The sequence below is a fragment of the Amblyomma maculatum genome, chromosome 2 (genome assembly GCF_055883805.1).
Source record: "Amblyomma maculatum isolate TAMU_Amacu chromosome 2, ASM5588380v1, whole genome shotgun sequence".
Lineage (NCBI taxonomy): Eukaryota > Metazoa > Arthropoda > Arachnida > Ixodida > Ixodidae > Amblyomma > Amblyomma maculatum.
Genome location: NC_139345.1, coordinates 67,719,263 through 67,739,775, shown reverse-complemented (window position 1 = coordinate 67,739,775; position 20,513 = coordinate 67,719,263). Strand labels below are relative to the sequence as shown.

The following is a 20,513-nucleotide window of genomic DNA, read 5'->3' as shown; positions in this document are numbered from 1 at the left end:
ACAAAAGTCCCGTGCGTGTGATTCCCATATATCACCCTTTTGCAGCTCGTACCAACTCAACCATGCCATTTTATTTGTCCCCTCAAAATGAAAGAGCGGCAACCCGGACCAGCAAAGCTTATAGAACCATTTGAAAAAAAAAAAAGAAAGGAGAAAGTACTCGAAATAAAACAAATAATTTTAAGGAAAAACGCTAAAGCAAAAAAAAAAATAATAAATACAAATGAGGTCGTTAGAGTCCGGGTCCCAAATAGGTAAACAAAGGCTTCCAGGAGGCATCAGTCAGAACTGCAGAAGTGAAAAGCGGAAAACAAATAGAATGGGAGGAAACATGCCATCTTGTCCCGTGACGTCGCACAGCCCGCAGAACAAGTCCCCATGTCGAAACGTTGGCTTGGTTTGTGAACCGAGGCTACCCCTCAACCCTTGTTCAATTCTCTTTCGTAACCCGCCGACTACGTAACCTAACCCTGCCAAACATAACATAGCCTACACCAAACCAATCCAACGCAACCTAATATAGCCCAACCTAACCTAACATCACCCAACCAACACCACCTAACCCTAACTAACCCAACCCGACCTGACAACTATACAACTGCTAATAAAAATGATATAATAGGCGACCAATAATTTAATCCTAGTGCAAAATATTTAGTCTAAGTGCCAGCGTATTTAATCCAAACGTCGACTCGAATAAGAGCGCAAATGAAATTAACCTTAGTGCCAATGCAATTAATACAAGCGCCAGCTACTTTAATCTGGGTGCCGACCAATTTATTCCACATGCTGAAAATGAGCATTGGAGTCGCTTCAGAGTTCCACTTATGAATAACAAACAACATTTATGCACGCAGTTTATGTGATTTCTTGCACATGGCTGCACTCCACACATTCCTGTGACTCTACCACCACCTTTTATGCCGTGTGGCAAACTCAGCGCCATAAATAAATAAAGAGTCGCTTCAGAGCACAGAGAACGAATGCTGGAAACACAGCAAACGGAGAATGGTGTAGAATTCCGCGCTCATTATGAGATACCAGTGAATTAAACTGTCTTTTATATTAAATACAACTGTTTTGCCTTGTACTTAAAATATCATTGTTTAAAAATTCTAAATATAGACTCCTACGTATATCTTATGGAACAAAAAATGTGCGTAACAGATGACAAGAAACTTTAAAAGCCGACGGCACATATTTTGAGTCTGCTTTGTATCACTGCAGAATGGTTGTCTGCACTTGTACGACGGAATAGGGCTGGATGGCTTTTTTTTTTTTTTTCCTTTGTGCGTGCTCGGAGACTAAAAAATTCTAGGGGGCACTTTAGACCACTAAAGTGCGATGAGGCGAAAGCGTTTGTTTGAAACGCCGCGGATTCCTGCTGCTTCTGTATGCTGAACCCCGCGGAATTTCGCGCCTTATCGCGGACGCAAGCACGCACGGACGAACACTCAAGAGCCTATAAATGCTTTCACCTTAAAACAGGTGTGAGTACTTGCCTTTTAGTTCACTGTTCGTGTATTATTAACCCACAGAGTTTTGCTCCATGGAAGGCGATGATTTGTACTCTGACGTTCTAATCGAACGCCAAAAACATGAACCCCCGTTCAAGCCTCCAAATGAGGCAATAGAGAACATCAAAGTGTCTGAACATGACAGGAATAGGATTGATGTGTCCAGGAGCGGAGGAGGTGTTAAGAAAATGGCAAACATGCTCGATATCATTATAAAGACAGGGATGCAGCGACCGTTAGAGAAAGGCGATACATCGAAAATATTTGGAAATGAGATTTTAGTTGCTCTAAAAAAAAAATGACTGTCGACAAAAATCCTGCTTACATGGTGAAACAGGTGAAGCAGGCAATGGAAAAAGTAGTGCCTGGAATGGCAATTAGCCCAAATACCAGTAATCGCCTATTGGACGCGCGCGGCTACGCTCTTAGTAGCCGTTAGTAAGTTAGGTAAGTTAGTGACTCAGATGCCTGTCGACTGCAAGAGACGACATCAGATGCAGCTGCAAAGCATACGCGCAATGGCTGCTGTAAAGGAGCATGCCTGTGCAGGTTTTATATTGATGAGACGAACTACAACATATATGGTGCTCAAGGAGCTTCGCCAGTGCCGCTAAGGCACGTGCAGACGATGATTGCCACCAAAGGAGCTAAACTTAATTTTATCACCCGCATGTCTGCAAATGGCGTCATACAATGGACAGATGTTGACAAGGTCCACTGGATCCGTGTACAAATAAAATTGCATTTCTGTTTTGTGCTTGTATGAATCTATATATTATTTGCATTCTTCTCCGCTTGGATAGTAGCCCTGGCTACTTGCTGTATCTGAGCCTATAATAGAATCGTCCTGCGCTATAAGACCGTTTCGGCGTAGCAGTCTGCTGCGTGTAAGCTAATAGAGCGCTAAAGCAAAGAAAAAGTTCTCTAGATGTATGTGTCTTGCCGCCTTGTTCATTTTCACATCACACGGCGGTATACATATCTCATTTCTGCTTGAGTTATGATTGAAGCTCACTAATATATTTTATACCGGTTACAGTTTGATTAAAAAAGCCAGCTATTCAATGAGGGTCATATAGCTGGCATAGATGAGGATTCGATTCAGCAGTGCTTTACCAGATAATCATATCATTGTTGTAAATTGCCCTTCCCCTCTGCAATGTGCTCTGTGCACTGAGGGAAAAATAAATACTACCAGAACACGGCAGTCGTATTTATTTACTAGTTTTGCGTGCAAGCTGCAGCCTCAAGTGATTGGTAGAATACTGAAGCTTTACATTTTTCCACGACTCTTATACTTGCTACAAGAAATTGCTAACAATGAGACGAAGGTGATAAAGTATATGCGCCCATCAGGTGCGCATGTTCCTAAAAACCATCTCTATTTCGCTTTAATTGCAGCGTTCGTGTTCTGAAGTGACCCCATTTTCAGCATGTGGATTAAATTGATTGGCACTCAGATTGAAGCAGCTGGCGCGTGAATTATTTGTGTTAGCTCTGTGATTAACTTTGGTTGGCGCTCGCATTATTCGAGTCAGCGTTTGAATTATATACGCTTTGGCACTTTGACTAAATTCAGTAGAAAAACGTGTAGGCGCATGTCCGGAGACCACCATGAATGAAATAAAAATGGCCACCAGCACACAAACTACAGTGCTCTAGAATATTCTAGAGCACTGTACTCCGACCTATCAGTGACCGACCACCTCAGCTGCCATCTGCAAGAGGCATTCTCGACGTTTTTTGAGGCTTCAAACTATACTTCAAACGATCGACGCTATTGACTGATTTTTTTTTCCGGCATGGAGGTGCTAAAGGTCTGGCGTGAAAGGAAAAGCCGCTGTTTGAAATTCACGCCGACACGCTTCTGCCTCTGTGGTAACAATTTCTTTTTTATAAGTAGTAGTGGTCGAACCTGGTTAAAGGGAATGTCGAGCGATATCTCTTCGTGACGAATTTCGTTCAAGTGCCATTACCGATCTTTTAACTAATTGTTCCTCCAATATTTCACATAAGTGACCATTCGATATTATAGGAAACCCCGCTTTAACTAAGCCTTAACCTGCATGGATGCCTGACTCTGCATCCAAGAGTCCTGGAAGGTTTACTCCTATCCCACCTGAAATGGACAATCAGAGTTGGTAGCTCACACAAACTTTGTGACTGCTTGTGATATTGTTACGTCACACAATCCATCTAAGAATCAGTGCTCGGGCATGTCACCTATTTGCCAACTATTACCAGGCTCTGGCAGGTCTCAGACAAACCAGACAATTCGTGATGCCGCTTATGTTGCCGTTGGTTTGACTTTGCAGGTTTGACCTTGAGGTTAGCTGAAGATCAAATTCGAGGAGTCGGCTTTTGGGCTAAGTATGTTATCGCTCTAAAGCACGCTGCTATGTAGCCGTCGGTGATACAATAACGGACGGGTCCGGCACATTTTTTTTTTTTTTTTTTTTTCACCGCGTACGACGATTTTCAATGTTCGGCGCATCACAAAAATAAAGCTTTCTTGTAGCTTCGGTATCACAGTACGACAGTTCATTTAGATCCACTGTTGGTCGTAACAGAGCAAGTACAGTAGATGACAGCACAATATGAGTGGCACGGTTGCTAGGTGAAGTTTCTCAAGTCTATATATACCCACGCCATGGTCGCCATTCGGCAGATAAGCTGCCAGTCAAATAGAGCAGCATATACGAGTATATAAATATCAAAGCTCGATCGTTTTACTTGGTGTTCACGCCAAGGGCGCGTTGCAAACAAATAAAATCATTCAGTGTTGAATGCTCATGTGCATAGCTTTATTTATCTAAATAGATAATGCTCCTGCCAGAGTAAGTTTAGTGCAATCTTGCCAACAATTCAGCTGGAACGTTAAACGTTGAAGCTGTGTTTCCTTGGAGGCGCAGATCGAATCTGAGTCACAATATTGACATTGATTGAGGCCCAGCTTCATTTCCCCATTCGTTGCATACGAGAGAACGCATTATCAAGTATACAAACTGGAAGAAATTCTCAATGACAAAAGTTTCAATGCGTGTTGCACCAAGTGAGGAAACTGGCGTTCAAAAACTCGAACATTATTTGATCAAACGCACCACGCTGCCGGGCAGTACGGCAGTAGAAAGATTGACATAGACGCGGTGGAGCGCGGTCCGAACGAAGCGCTCGACACATTTTCTGGCGGCTAGAGGAAATTGATGGGTTGTCGCCAGTCTTCGCAGTGCTGGGTACAATTAGTTACAAAGGAAAACAAATGAAGTGTTTCAGATGTACGGTGTTCCCCACGTGTTGCATCGCGTTCGCGATGCAACACGCGCCTACAAGCGCGTCTGCCGCGTGTGTATGTAGGGCGAGCGCAAGGTTCCTTCGACGCACACCATTTTCGCTGGTGGGGATGACGCATCGTCTATCACGACAGCAAAGCTTGGAAATACAGGGTCGTTTTTATTTGCTTGCCATTTTATCTCCCATCGTTAAAAAATGGCGTGAAAAGAAACTTTCGAAATGGGCATGAAGTAGCCATCGAGTCAAACTGAAATTATCATCGCTAGACAGGGTCGTAAATTTGCCAGTTTGGCGCAAAGAAGCCACCAACGGCAACCTTTACTGTTCGAAAGTTCACGAAAATTGGCGTTCATTACTCTTGTTGGTGAGCTGTTTGTGCTGGTAGTGCACGATAAAAGCAGTGTCCTTCGGTGGTACACCATTTGGCAAAAGTCGCTGAAGATCAGCGTTGAACTGCGAAATTACCCCTGGAAATTACATGCACATTTTTTTTCTGTCTTGTGTCAAATTCCGGAACGGCAGCGCCGCATCTATTTTCACGTGTGGCTACAGCTGAGCGGTCGCCATTTCAATGCACGCGAACTTCCACGAGCAGACAGATCCGCGGGAAGCGCATCTTGTGCACGCTTACGGCTTTCCGGTTGTGCATCTATGCATTGCGGTGCAGTACTTCTTCGCTTCAGCAGTGCACTGCTGAAGTAATTATGAAATCAAATAGAGCCCTTTAAAGACCAGACGCCGAAAACGTTGAGTAAAAACTGTAAGCTTAAAGATATTCGTCCCAAGTGTACATTTGAAAACAGAAATGTGAATATCTTGGCGATTAATCAGAGAAAAAGTGCTTAGGTCATAATTAGTTGCAGCTCCATGGTACCGAGGTGAAGCTCTTGCGCTGTGTGGCTGGCTGATTTACGTGGCAGCACTGGGTCCAAGCTTCGTGTCTAAAACCCAACATTCATGACCACATTAAGCATACACACCGCTTAACTGTTGTACAAAGAACTGGCGTGCTATGTACATTTTCCAGATGTATACAGTCAAATTTCGGTTTAACAAAATCCGTTTTAACTATAGATCTCGATTTAGCGAAGATATCCCGATTCCCCCTCAGAGGCCCCTTAGCAATGCTTTGATTAACTCGAAATAAACCAATTTTACGGACTGTCCCAATATAACTAACTTTTTTTTCTTGTTTTTTTTAAAAATGAAGGTGAAGAAGCGCTAATTTTTCATTGTTTTGTAGAGCTCACCCTCCCCCCCAATATTTTTTGATTGCGAGGTACGGCAATATCTATAAGCGCCTTCGTCCACATTCAGAGGAATCCGTGGGCTCATTGCTTACAAAACGCACGCAAACAAAAACGTACACCGAATTCTTTGCTGGGAGAGGAATTTGCAATCGTCTTGGGCTCTCCTTGTTGAGGTGCTTTCTTTTCCTTTTTCGGCGCATTTACGCTCTAGCAATATGATATGCCTCTGTAGCTTACTGGATGCCGCTACACCGTATATAATCTAATGTACCGAATTATGTGAAGAAGGCTGACCGCCGAAGAATTGACGCGTTTGAATTGTGATGCTGGCGGAGACTCTTGAACGGCCAGAAGATCAAATCAGTCGATATTGTCGACCATAAACCCTGACTGCTCATTGGAGGGTCAAATTCTAAAGTTAAAGCTCAGCTACTTTGGTCATCTGATGAGAAGAGAGGAGTCGCTGGAGAAAGATTTGATGTTGGGAAAGGTTGAGGGTCGCCGGAGAAGGGGTAGGCAGCGAACGCGATGGTTAGATGGCATCCTCGAGGCGCTGCAGATGAAGTTATGTGATGTTAGGAAGATAGTCAGAGACCGGAAAGCGTGGCGTGATATGGTCCATAGGGTCACGAAGAGTTGGACACGACTGAACTGAACGGAACCGAATTATGTGACCCAAAAATATCTTATTCAATTTAATGAAATAATTCATGGAGCCCATCAGCTACGTTAAACCGAGTTTTCAACTGTATACACTGGTGTTGCTTTTGGGATCAATATTTGGACGCTCCAAAGCAGAGACACCGTAGTGGGTCACCTAAGATCTATTTTATTACAGTGTAGGGTTATTCTAATCCGCCGACATCTCCATACTCGACGCGACTGTTTTACTGTAGAGGAGTATGCAAAACACCGCGCCGGCAGTGCGTGCGTGACCTGAACGCTCCGTGTGCGCTACCTTGGACCTATGTTGCTGGGCGCCCCACCTCGGCAGCTGGTGCATTGTGTCGCGCGCACGATCTGTCTGCGACAGGACGCTACGTGCGCCCGACTATGTATATACATCAATGGTACTATATATATATATATATATATATATATATATATATATATATTGTAAGCACTGTGAGTGACCTTCATCTTCATCTCAGCGTAATCATCATCGGTCTTCGGGTCGTGCGAAGAAGACGAAGTGTTGCTAAGCTGTGGCTAGTCGGTAGCTGCTGCTTCGGCCTACCTGAAGTAAAAAGGTGAATTTGCTGGTGCGTTCTTCTGCCTCACAATATATATATATATATATATATATATATATATATATATATATATATATATATATATATATATATATATATATATATATATATATATTGTAAACAATTGCAGTGGTCGCTCGCGCGCAGGCATTTGTGGACAGTGCTCGGACACTTGCGAGCGAGCGACGCGAACTCGTAGACCGAATGTACTTTGTAAATAATGCACAAAGTTCCCCCTGTCCTTTCTTATCGCTCCCCTCTATAGTTCTCCTCGCTACCCTCTCCCCATCCCTTTTTCTTTCCCGCCGGCCGCCGCTCAAGTGCTTCAGTGTTTTAGATAGCAGTTGCCGCGGCCGGCAATACTCTTTTCCTTCTTTTTGATTATTTAAAAAAAAAATAATAATAAACCACTACCACCACCACCAGGTTGGGCCTTCGTCCGCACAGCCTCCGTTCGGTAACCCATATACGCTCTGCTATGCTATATCTTTATATTAGAAGCATTTAGTACATCACACTAAACACGTGCGCAGTGGTAGGGGTAGGACAAATTGTGGCCATTGCACGTGTGTAGAAGGCGTCCGGTAAATTGATATGCGTATTCTGTTACTACTGAGAGTCTAGCTCCCTCCCTCCCCTCGCGCACATTCCTGGAGCGGTCGGTAATATCTCTCTCTCTAGCGTTTGTTTTACTATTACGTGTGCTTCCGCTAATCGTTTGCGGTGTACATGTCGCGTGCTCGTTTAGCTTCCTGTACTCTGCAATATGCACATCGATTGACATCAGTTTACACTGCGTGTGAATTCATTTGTAGGCTAACTGTATATGTACACGCTATTCTCACAAAAGACGAGCATCTACTGCAGGCTTCTGATTTTGGAGTATAAGGGATCCCCCTTTCCAACATGCAAGAAGCTTTTATTTGTATTATGCGCCTCGATCTGATTGGAGCTCGTATACAGTTATCAATTATTTTACGGGATAGAAGACAATGTTCGCAATAGTTGGGCGAGTGTTCTTTCGTGTAGAATAACGGATTATGAAAATACGTTGTTCTTTTTGTATTTTGTAAATATTGTACAAAGCTCTCCTGTCCTTTCTTCCTATGGCTTCCCTATCCTCTCCCTATTCCCTTTTCTTTCTCGCCGGCTGCCGCTCAGGTGCTTCAGATTTTAGATACCAGTTACCGCGGCCGGCGGCAACACTCTTTTCCTTTCTACCAGAAGGAGAGGGACAACTGCGGACGCGGTTTTAGCCAGCACTGTGACGCCACGTAGCCACGTGCAAGCAGGTTTGCGCAGAAAGTGGACAGTCTCGGGATCAAATTCCTTTCCTTGCTTTTCTGCGTTTGTCCTTTTGTTGGCACTCCCACTTATCGGGAGAAGGGACGTCAAGAGCGAAAAGAAGAGGAAGGTGGGACGGAAGTTTGAATAAAGCCTAGAGCAGGAACATTCTTACAATAACATAAGCTGGAGAAAGAGTGAAGGTGGTTGCTGTGCAAAACTTTTTTCGTCTTCTTGGGATGATGGCAGGCACCTGCATTCTACACGCACTTGGCACATGGTAGTGACCATTCAACTTTTTTCACCTGTCCCAACGCGCACTTTACAGCAGGCTTGTTCAAAAACCCGCCTAGCTGCTTGACACGTTTCTTTTTTGTATGCAGCTGAGTGTAGCTGAGAATCTTTAGCTCGTTTTTTGCAGGTAGAAGGCTCGGTTTGGTAGACCGTAAAAAGCGTGAAACTAAAACGTGAAAAACGTCAACATTGTAGTTACAATCCATAGCTGACTAGTGTAAAGTAGATGTAGCTCACAGTCTAACCTGCTTGATTTTAAAATGTTTTAGCATTTGTGCGCCAGCTCGATGGCGCGCATATGCGGTCGTTAGACATGCACATGCAGTCGTCACTTAATGTCAGTGTTATTCAATAAGGGCGGAGTTGATAACTCACAAAGGGTAACGCTAAAATCAAGGACACAATGAACCTTTTTCCAGTAGCGCACCCCACTTGCGGCCGCCAAGCGAAGTGTGATTGACGGGACGGATTACCGAAGCTGGTGGTGGTAGTGGTTATTTATTGAATAATCAAACAAAAGGAAGGGAAAGAGTGTTGCCGGCCGCGGCAACTACTGTCTAAAGTCTGAAGAACCCGAGCTGCGCCCGGTCGGAAAGAAAAGGGGATAGGGAGAGGATAGCTCGGGTAAGTGAGGCGAGCTCGGGGAGGCGGGGACAATACAATGCGTGCAATTCCGAGGGCCTCGAAGATGCTAGCACTGCACACACTTATTTTGCAGCGTTCGGGGCGTTGATGAAGCGCGGGACGTAGTTTCACAGAAAAGCACGTACAGCGAACCTTTCCCCTCCTCAGCCTCCCCCTTCTCCCACTATACGCACACCGGCAGTGGCGGTGTCGATACCAACGGCAGTTACAGGCCCGTGCACTCCCCCCCTTTCCCTTTTCTACTCATTCACGCAAGCACAAACAAGCAAGGGCTGCCAGTGCAACTGCGGCGTATCGGAAACCCAACCGGTTGGGAGAACACAACGACAGCGAAAGCTTGGCTCTTCGCATGGATATTGTGCGTGAATGCTTACAGTGACTTTCAGAGAGATCAGCAAGAATACCGCTCATCAAATGGTTAGACATCCACCGAAAGGTGGTCCAACTAGCTGGAGGTACGTTTGTAGACAGGTTGGAAGCGCTGCATTCTGTGCAAGTGCATTTCAAGTGCGGTAGAAACCACCCGACGCAGGGGTGCTTATTGGACTGCTGAGGGCGTGGAACGGCAGATGCGACTTTTACTGAGGTGGCTCTAATCGCGGCACGAAAGGCGGCATAACCACGTGCGCCGAAAGTAACAGAGATACCGAGAAAAATTACGGCTTTTATCCTATTCATGTTACTGGTGGACGCCCGTATTTCAACATGAAATACAATTTCACGCCATTGTAGGCGAACGCCAAACTTGTATTCAGTGGCGCCGCTTTTCACCCGATTTCAGCATACGTCGTCGCACCTTGCTACCCAGGCAAGCAAAATACAGACTCAGCCCATGCTAGTTTCTTTTGGAGCATAACTGGTAGGCATCGATTTTGAATTACGTGCATTGTGAATAAGCCCTGACATAGGTATTTTTCAGAAATGATGGCTTGATAATTGAAGTATTTCCGGCTTTATAACGAGAATAGCGACAATTTCCTGGGTACCACAAAGGCAAATAGTGACTGCGTATGTCGCCCCACGTCGCCCTGAAATTAAATACTCCGAAACCCTTGTTTCTAACGTTCTCTCCATTGTCTCCCCCCTCGTCTCCCGAATCGAGGAGCTCACCTACAGCGTTGCTTCCCTCGAAAAAACCATCCACCTCAACACTCCCACCCCCATGCAAGTCAACCTCCCACCTCCCAATCTCTCAAACGTACACACCCAACTCCGGCGGCCGAGGTAGGTCCTCTACCTCCACCCCCGCCGTCTTCGTCGTTCTCTCCCACCTCTAACGCGCTATAATGGCTAACACAACCGCACTCCAAATTGTGCAATGGAACTGCCGCAGCCTCAGAACAAATAAAACGCCTCTGTATCAATGGCTTCTCACTCTTCCTTCTCTACCAGCTTTCCTGCTACTTCAAGAAACACGCCACACTCATAACATCCCTGGGTACCGTGGACTGCACACCCCCAACACTACCAAACCCCTCGTTTCCTCTTTCATCCGTAGAGACCTCAAGTTCGAACACATCGAAGTCCCGACCGTGCTACAACCCTATCTCATTGCTTTCGTATTTTATCCCTCACCAAAACAGCGCCCTATATGCTTCCTCAATCTCTATAACAGACCCACCGAATACTGCCTTTTCAAACCACTCTTCTCTTTCACTGCATCCCTAGCTCCCATCCACGAGCTGCTACTGGCAGGAGATTTCAATGCCCCGCACGTCAACTGGGGCTACCCGACTACATTACGGCCTGGCCGCATACTTCACACACACATTATGCAGAATCACTTCACCGTACTCAACACTCCTGACACACCCACACGCACAGGCACAAGCACACAAAAACCGTCCACCCCTGACCTCGCGCTCTTCCTAGGCTCCACACAAATCACCTGGCAAAGCACGGACGCACAGCTCCTCAGCGATCACTATATCATTCTGTTATCTCTCGATCTCTCTCTACGCCACCGGAAAAGTACCCGACACCTCACAAACTGGGAATCATTCCGCAAAATCCGCACTTCCACCTCATCACAAGCTCCCCCACATCCAGATTGGCTCCAATCTCTTCATTCGGCACGACAATCTGCAACTACGACAGAAAAGTCTTCTGCGCCCACTGTAACTCCTGACCCACACCTAATCCGCCTGTGGAAGCGGCGCAAGCGACTCCTTAGAAGAATCAGACAACAGCCACACAACCTCCAACTCAAAGAAACACTAGACCGACTACACTCTGACATAACACACTACTGTTCGACCCTTGAGGCATCTAACTGGGATAAAGTTTGTAACCGCATCAATGGCACCCTCCACCAAAAATCCACCTGGCACCTCCTCCGCTCCCTTCTCGGTCCCCAACCCCACCCCACCCCCACTATCGATAAATTTTTGTCCCTGCAAGGTCCCGCTCAACTAGAGCAAATTCTATCGAACCTATACATTCCTCCACCTCTTCTATCTACCTATCCAGCTTACACAGGCGCCTAAGCAGATCTCGACAAACCCTTCTCTCTCAACGAGCTTGATTTTGCTCTCGCACAAAATTCCCGCTCCTCGACACCAGGTGAGGACCTCGTCACCTACACTCTTCTTCGAAACCTTCCTGACCCCGACAAAGAAACTCTTCTTTCTTACATCAACGAACACTGGTCTGAGGGCAATTTTCCCGACGAGTGGAAATCCTCGACCATTGTCCTTATTCCGAAATCAGGTAAACCGTCTACTCTCCAAAACCTTCGTCCCATCTCCCTTACCTCATGTGTGGGAAAGACTATGGAACGGCTGGTTCTGACCCGCTTTCAGAAGCATCTCGACGCCATCGACTTCTTTCCTCACACCCTAATCGGGTTCCGTTCTCACGTCTCGACGCAAGACCTTTTCCTCCTCCTCGAACACACATTCCTCCAGCCCCCCTCAGCTCAGGTACATGCCTTGGTCACAGTTGACGTTCGCAAGGCATTCGACAACATCAGTCATGATCACATGCTCGACTCCATTCAGCACACTAACTGCGGGCATAACACATATACTTATCTCCGTAACTTTTTGCAGAACAGGACGGCCCAATTTCGACTACAAGATACTCTTACTGAACCAATCGCCCTAACACGTGGCACTCCACAAGGTGCTGTGCTCTCCCCGACTCTCTTTAACATCGGCATGACTGCACTAGCCAGAAAGCTCACCTCCATCCCCGATCTGCATCATATATTTTACGCTGATGACATCACACTCTGGTGCACCCGCGGGTCCCCCGGAGATGTCGAGAACACGCTACAGCAAGGCCTTGACCTCATCTCCTCTTTTCTTTCTCACACCGGACTTCAACCAGCACCGGAAAAATCCGAACTCCTTTTCCTCACGCATACACAATATCAACGCTCCACCCAGTCACTCATATCACTACACATCGATAACCAACCAATACCCCGAGTCAATTCATGCCGGGTTCTCGGTATGCACCTTCACACGAAACAAAGCACGCCCTCCGTTCAACAGGCCATTAACACATGTCATCAAGTTACTCAATTGGTTCGGCGTGTAGTTAAGCGTCATGCTGGACTAAGCGAGTCACGTGCCACGCAGCTAGCACACGCCTTGGCCCTAAACAAAATCCTCTACTACATACCTTACCTTAAACTTACACAGCAACACCTTACCAAGCTCAGTGCCGCACTCAACACTCTATACAAAGCCGCACTACATCTCCCAGTTCACACGTCCAACCAACGACTCTACGAAACAGGCCTTTTCCTGCCTCTTCCTGCGCTCATCAACCTCCATCGGGAGCGCCAGCTAGCCCGCTTGTCCGGCACGCAACAGGGTCGATGGATTCTGCAGGAGGCTGGAATGCCCCCCATTGATCTTCCTCTCCACATACCCGGTCATGCACTCCCTTCTAACCTCCGGATTGCACCCATCCCTCGGCACATGCAGCCGGGGCTACATGACGGTCGTCGACAGGCACAAGCTACCCACCACAACCCTCCTTTCTCTACTCATACGGTGGCGTACACAGACGCCTCACGCCTTTCAGACACTGGCACCGGCGCATATGTCATCCATTCCCCGCATCTTCCGGACCCCATATGCCAGACGTGTGGACCTTTTAGCAACCCTCCCTGCTCAACCACGCTTGAAATCACGCCCATCCTGCACGCCGCTCAGACATTCATGCAAATGCCCTCCACAAACAACTACATTATATACACGGACTCACAAAACGCTCTTCGATCCATCCACAACCGCACCATACCCGTTGACTTACGAGACAGTCTCGATGAGGCCCTGTTCGCCTTACGCCCAGCCACTGTCACTCTAAAGTGGATCCCTGGTCATTCAGGGATCGCCGGAAATAAGCTGTGTAATCAGATCGCCCGCGATTTCCATAACCGGGCTCCGGTGATCCCCTGGGTCAGCCCACCGACAAGTGACGAGGCATACGCTCTAAAACACATCCTGAAAGAGCATTATACGCAGCTAAAGGAAGATTTTGCCCGTCTTCCGGCGCCCCACCCAGCCCTCACTATCCCCCAAGCCAGAGTTCTCCGTAAAATTCAATCAAATGCCCTCATTATCCCGGCGCGCCTCTCCCTTTATCACATGCGAGCTGACCCCTCGTTCCCTAACTGCCCCTCTATCTACGCGAATCTTGAACACTGTCTTTTCCTCTGTCCTGCCGCCATACAATCCTCACACTATCCATACCCCCCACCTGTATCCTGGCGTGCCTGGCTGGAATCTTCACCGAAGGAACAACTAGCCTTGGTACGACAGGCAGCCGACCTGTTGGACGCTTAATTTGAGTCCTGAATAAAGTGAATTACTACTACTCCGAATTTAGTGCACATGAGGTAACTACTGGCTGCAAGCATTGCACGCAAGGAATCACGCGGGAAACATCTGTTTGATGTACGAATATTGTAGACGTCACAAGACATGCAAATAAACTGAAAGCGAACTCGTTCGCGGAAGTGGCGTTCGCTTCAACGCGAGAAACATGCCGGTCCCTCCCGCTCGTATTGTCTACATCTCTCTCGTCCTTGTTCATTTGCGCTAGAACGTGTCTGCCCTCCCGTCGCCCCCTTTTTTCAGGCGTGGACAAAACGGGCCCCGCTTTTGCGGCGGCTCTGATTGGCCGAGGCGGGATGATGTCATAGTGGTCTCGATCAATCACAGAGAACCACCACAGTATGTGCGAATGCGTGCCTTATATGGCCATGTGCCATTCAATGATCAATTACCAATTAATAATTGAGGACGTAATTCATTAATTAGCTAATTAGGTCATTATTTGATTGTGTACTTAACGAATTATTTAATTATTCCTAATTAATGCCAGTTGCATAGCAGAACGCGGCACTCAGGCTTTCGCCTTTCACTACTTCAGTCGCTAATTCCCTCTTAGTTTTTGTTGTTCGCGGTGCTCAGTGAATGTCGTCGGCGGTCGCGCGTAAGTGAAAATCGTTTCGACATGCCTGACGATATTTCCGGAGGCAGTTCTGGCTTTCTAAGAGCTAAAAGCGCATCATGGCCGGACGAGGACAAGCAGGCACACAAGGAAGCGGAAACTACTCTGCGTGCTGCGAGAAACGTTGAAACCTTTCCAAAATAAATTGTATGTTTATTTTGTAAGCTCTAATCAATACATATGCATTACTGCAGCCAAATACATTCATTTACAGCTTTAAAACGGGCTAAAAGTAGCATATGGTCTCTTGCAAATACCAGAAACCAAGATGGAAACGCCCGTCAAAGCCGGTTGGCTGCTTGCGTTCCCTCTTCTATGCCTATGCCTATACGTCAAAATGACGTCACGGCAAAGCGAACGCGTTCCAAAGTGAACTATTTCGTGGATTCGGCCCCTGGTTGGCTACCCTACACTGGAAAAAGAGATGAGGGGATTAAAGAGGGGAAGATAGATAGGGGGGGGGATAGTGTGTCAAGGTATGTTCACAGATGACTCACGCGTCTTTACACAGGCCAGGCGAGACCAGCTATGGGGCCCTATTTTCGACACATTGGCCGCCGTTCGGCGCCATGCTGTTTCTCAGATTGGTTGTCAGAAAAGTCACTTGTTTCAAATTTGTGGCGCGAAATTGCGGTCTGTCGAAATGACTTTTTGCGGTTACTCAAAAATGACGTGAGCGTGAAAACTGATTTTTGGCAGCGCTATTCTTGATGTCTGGATGGTATTTATAATTGTTGAGGGAAAACGGAGGTATAGATGATAAAGGGAAGCACTTACGCTTGTATTACGAATGGGCTGAAATGAACTGCTCACTGTCAAGAGCCGTCTCCTGAAAGCTGATTGGCTGACGTAGTGTGGCGCAAAATACGTCATGCATAAACATTATATGATGACGTCAAAATGATGTTTCATTACGTAAAGGATGTACTGCCATTGCTGTAAATGACCAAAGTTGGGCGCCACATTTCGAACCATTTGAGGCGGTCGCCTAAAAAAATATGACGAATTCGACGTGCAGTATAGGCGGCTGTTAGCTCACCGTAGTTTAGTAGACAGTTTGGTGGATGGTGAAGTAAGCTGAGACATCTTGTTGTAATTGCAGAAAGCACTGAAACGACATCATAATGGTACTTTTCAGCAATGCAATCTTTTAGAGGATTAATAATGCAGACGAAAATTTATAGCCGCGCGACGGTCGTATAGCTACCCTTCCGTTGCAAATGTTTTGCTCTCACAGATAAACCATCGATCCGCGCCGTTGTGGCCAAGCGCAGCAATGCGGTCCGCTAACTCAAGCGGTTCCAGAGAGCAACAGAAGGGAAAGTTTGGCGAGTTGTAGCAAGTTTCATGATGGTTTGGTGGACGCTCTTTAACACAGGGACAAAGAAAAGAAGTGAAAGAAAGGCGCCAGTCCCGTGTTTTCTTCTCTTTATCTATGTGTAAGACAGCGCTCACCAAACCATCATGAAATTGAGAGAGCACCGCGATGCTTTCTAATTATCTGTCTGATCGGTTCGTGAGTACAGCCTCAGGAGTTATATGGTGCGATGGCTGTGCAGGAACTTCATGGGACAGGCAGCGACGGATCGCCAAAGACTGTCTTAAACGTCGGCCCTAAACACTGCCTTTTTGCACTATGCACTCACTGCAATGATAATGAATTGAACAGCCTTTCCACGATGGGAAAAGCAAGCAAAAATATTCACAGCTTCTATTTTAATAAAAGGAATATATGTAAAGTTTTGTTTTCATGCATTCGGGCTCACCATTTGCTTATTTTTTAAGAAAAAAATTAAGTACTCAAGAGCACGTTATGACGGCACGCTCTAATCATATAATGTTTGTTGATTTATATTTTGCGTTGATTGCTTTTTTTTTATTACAGACGGCAAATAATCTTCCTTTATTGATTTGCATTTTACCGTTTCGGCAGTAAGGAATACGAGCGCGCGGCGCCGCCCTAGCTTCATATACTACGATTTCCTCAGTCATCTTTCGCTTTCTTTCCTTATTCTCCGTTTATGGTTTATCCCCCTTTGCACTCGTACGGTAGCCTGGGCATCGCCTAAGTAGCCTTCCTGCTATTCCATTCTTCTGTTTCTTTCTCTTTCTCGGGCATCTTTAGCGTTTAGCAAGAGCCTTCCGCACGTCAGCGCATGAAAATTTAACCGATTAGGTTTAAGGTCCAGCGTATGCCTTCCACTTTGTGTGTGTGCGTCTTCCACACGCACGCACGCACGCACGCACGCACGCACACACGCACACACGCACACACACACACACACACACACACACACACACACACACACACACACACACACACACACACACACACACACACACACACACACACACACACACACACACACACACACACACACACACACACACACACACACACACACACACACACACAAACTCTCTCTCTCTCTCTCTCTCTCTCTGCGCTGCTTTCCGCGCTCTACACAACTCAAGCTGACACAATATGCTAGAAACTTAAGCAGACTTGGTGACCTGACGGTAGCTGGTCATAACGCGGCTTTTCAATAAAGGTGGGTATACCACAGCCAGTACCTAACAGTAATTGATACTTTGAGACTACGAGCGTTGTCTCCAGACATGGACCATGCCGCGGCTGCGCCGGCGCCTCTTCGTCAGTGCTGGAGCTACTTTGGAAATCTGTCGATTCCTTCTCGCCATACGTACTTCTGCAATGCTCTTTTTCAGCGTACATAAAAGCATGCCTGATGTATAAATGCAGTATACCTTAGATTTGGGTTGCTTCGAAGCATAGTGTACTAGAACACTATACTCCGAAGCTATGAGAGCTGCACAGCTGTGAACTTTACTCGCCAAAATGCGGCACGCAATGCCACAATTGATTCTCAACAGTCATTCCAGGGAAGTGTCTACCGTGTATTGTTTGCGAATGCGAAAGAAAAAGCTGCCTTTGAGGACCAGTTTCTTTCTCCAGTTGCAATGCGAGAGGAACTCCAGCAGGATATATATCTCAGAAGTACCGCTGTTGCCTAGATAACAAAGTAGTGTGAGCAAAAGGCACAGCGCGGCCTCGAACATCGGTTGACGCTCTGAATCGCAGGAAGTTAAATCTGCATTTGCTTGGGGCCCACCCTATTTTGAATGGTAAGCTGCAAAGTTCTGGATTGGAGGAGCCTGTACGTAGCACAGAACAGGGCAAGGATAACATTGCCCCTCGCGAGGAGTAACGATGGACTGAAAATGGGGCTCACATGACCATTTGGATGGTAACATTACGTCGCCCCCTTTTAGAAGGTGTAAATTTGTATTGAAGCGCTTAATTAAAATGATTAATGACGACATGCGATATGCCTTGTGAGTACGAGTTTACACTACTGGACGCAGGATAACGTTATCCCATTTTGGGCCAAGGTTATAGAGATGCTTATGTTCACTATGTTCACACCTCTCGTGGCCTGAAAATATATTCGAAAAAGTGCGACTTTAGCAGTAAAATACATATATTTACACTTCACCAAAATGCATAATATTATCCTTCAACAGACTATTTTACGCATGTTCACACTTAGTTCCCCGACATGGTGCAACTTTACACTAAAAGGTCAGACTTCCCACGGCGTCAGTGAACTTACCGCTCTAAGTATAGATCACGCCTTGTTTTCTGAGAGCGCAGAAACTGCGTTTTGGCAAGCCTGTCGCAACGTCGATGGTCAGATTTACAGGGAGACAACCTCTTTCTCAGAGGGATTCTGTCGTAGCTTTGTTTTCATTCTAAATAATCGTGGCTGGTCGATTTAGCAGCGGCCTCGATACACCCTCCAACACCAGCAGAATGCCTCGTCGAAACTAAAGCCGCAATTAACTGATTGTCGACATTTTGTTTTAGCTTCTCTATGCATTTTAATCTGTGACAGTGGTGCATCACAAGGCCGAAGCGCTTCTGAGGAAATAACAGCCATCGGACAAGAAGCAAAATAAAGCGTCGTGGGCAAGTGTATACCACTAGACTCAACTACAAATGTGAAGCCAGCGTCTACAACTTGCACCGTTGCGCCACGAGCGCAAGCACGTCTCGAGTTTACGTCGCCGATTACTACGTGCACGAGCAAGCTTGTCTGGAAGCTGCGCACTAGGACATTTGTTCCTAGTGCGCAGAAGTTGCGCACTAGGACATTTGTTCTGCGCCACACCCGCTCGACAGAGCTCAAAATAAGTCTGCTCATAGATGTACTCGCAAGGGCGTTGCCTGCTCAACTGAAGTCGGGTGGCCACACGTCAATGGCACTAGGATTGAGCTTCTTGAATTGAAATTTGAGCAGTCTGCTGTCTATACAGTCGAAAGTGAAACCATCGCAAACCATTTTAGGTTTCAGCGTCATGCCATTATTTTGCAATGCCTTGCTTCCCAAACATCCGGGACATGCTCACACTTTTATGACTTTTCTCACGTACAAGGATACTTAGTACTAGCGATCCTGACATCGCAAAACAAACAAACAAACAAACAAACAAACAAACAAACAAACAAACAAACAAACGAATTCGAGACGGGCGACGATCGTGTGCGGTTCTTTGCGTGGATGAAGTTTGCAGACGAATGTGCGAAGATCTCCAATTTTTCATTGGTTCTTTGTCTTACGTCAATTAACACGAAGTTTTTAGCTAAAACCAGGCGTTTACTTTCAATAAAACAGTGATTCCACCCTGCCATCATGAAAGCTTGCTCGGGATGATCTCGGACGGAGCCTTTTCTATGTCCGCGATTTTGACTCTTTGGCGCTGCGATACCCTTTCGCAAAGAGCACGCAACGCAACAAATAATCAGTGCTCGCATCGGCCGCTAACTCCATCTACGTCTACCACCAACAGGCCTCGCACTGCTTCGGGAACTGATCGATCTCCTACCACGCGTACCTCGTGCGTTGCATGATCATACTGAGCACTATAGTACGTGGTCTGCAGTAAAGACACACGTATGCTTGCTGGTGCGGCTAGTTATATAGAGGTCAAACATTTTCTTTCGCATTACAAAAAAAAAAATAATTTAGTTAAAATTTACATTTACAATATAAGAAGTTGGGCGCGTATAATGAGCGGCCATCTCACGCATTTTTATCTGGAGGGCTTTGATTGTTCGTTTAGGTCTGAATATCAGGAAATAGTCACTTCTTGCGAAATTTGGATGTAATTTCTTTAAAAAGCATTGCACCGACCAATTTTAAGTACGTTTAGAATGCAGCAAAATGTGAGAGCGGAAAAAAAATCATCGAGGCTCAAATGTTAACGGCGTTTATATGAAACTTTCTTAAGCAGAAATATTATTTTACTTTTTTCACTGAACCAGAAAACATCGAAGATTATCACGCGGTTTCGTTTATGCGTCATATGAATACCCCAAATGAAAGATTCTGAAATAGGATGAGTGATTATACCTCGCTTCGTACTTCATTTGAATATTTCTGGCTATGCAACCAATTTTTTCTTATTTTCTTATTCAAATAGTCGGCACG

At 46.1% G+C, this 20,513-nt stretch overlaps 1 protein-coding gene across 1 annotated transcript; it reads left to right on the top strand.

The window, feature by feature from the left end:
• Window positions 1-12,290: 12,290 nt before the first annotated feature.
• LOC146198886 (uncharacterized) lies at window positions 12,291-14,333 on the top strand. The gene has a single exon (XM_084591999.1). The coding sequence runs from the start codon at window positions 12,306-12,308 to the stop codon at window positions 14,331-14,333; it is 2,028 nt and encodes a 675-aa protein (XP_084448125.1). The 5' UTR covers window positions 12,291-12,305.
• Window positions 14,334-20,513: the final 6,180 nt, after the last annotated feature.

Bases quoted from the DNA above. Each gene is read 5' to 3' on its own strand.
- LOC146198886 (XM_084591999.1), top strand. From the start codon at position 12,306: ATGGAACGGCTGGTTCTGACCCGCTTTCAGAAGCATCTCGACGCCATC.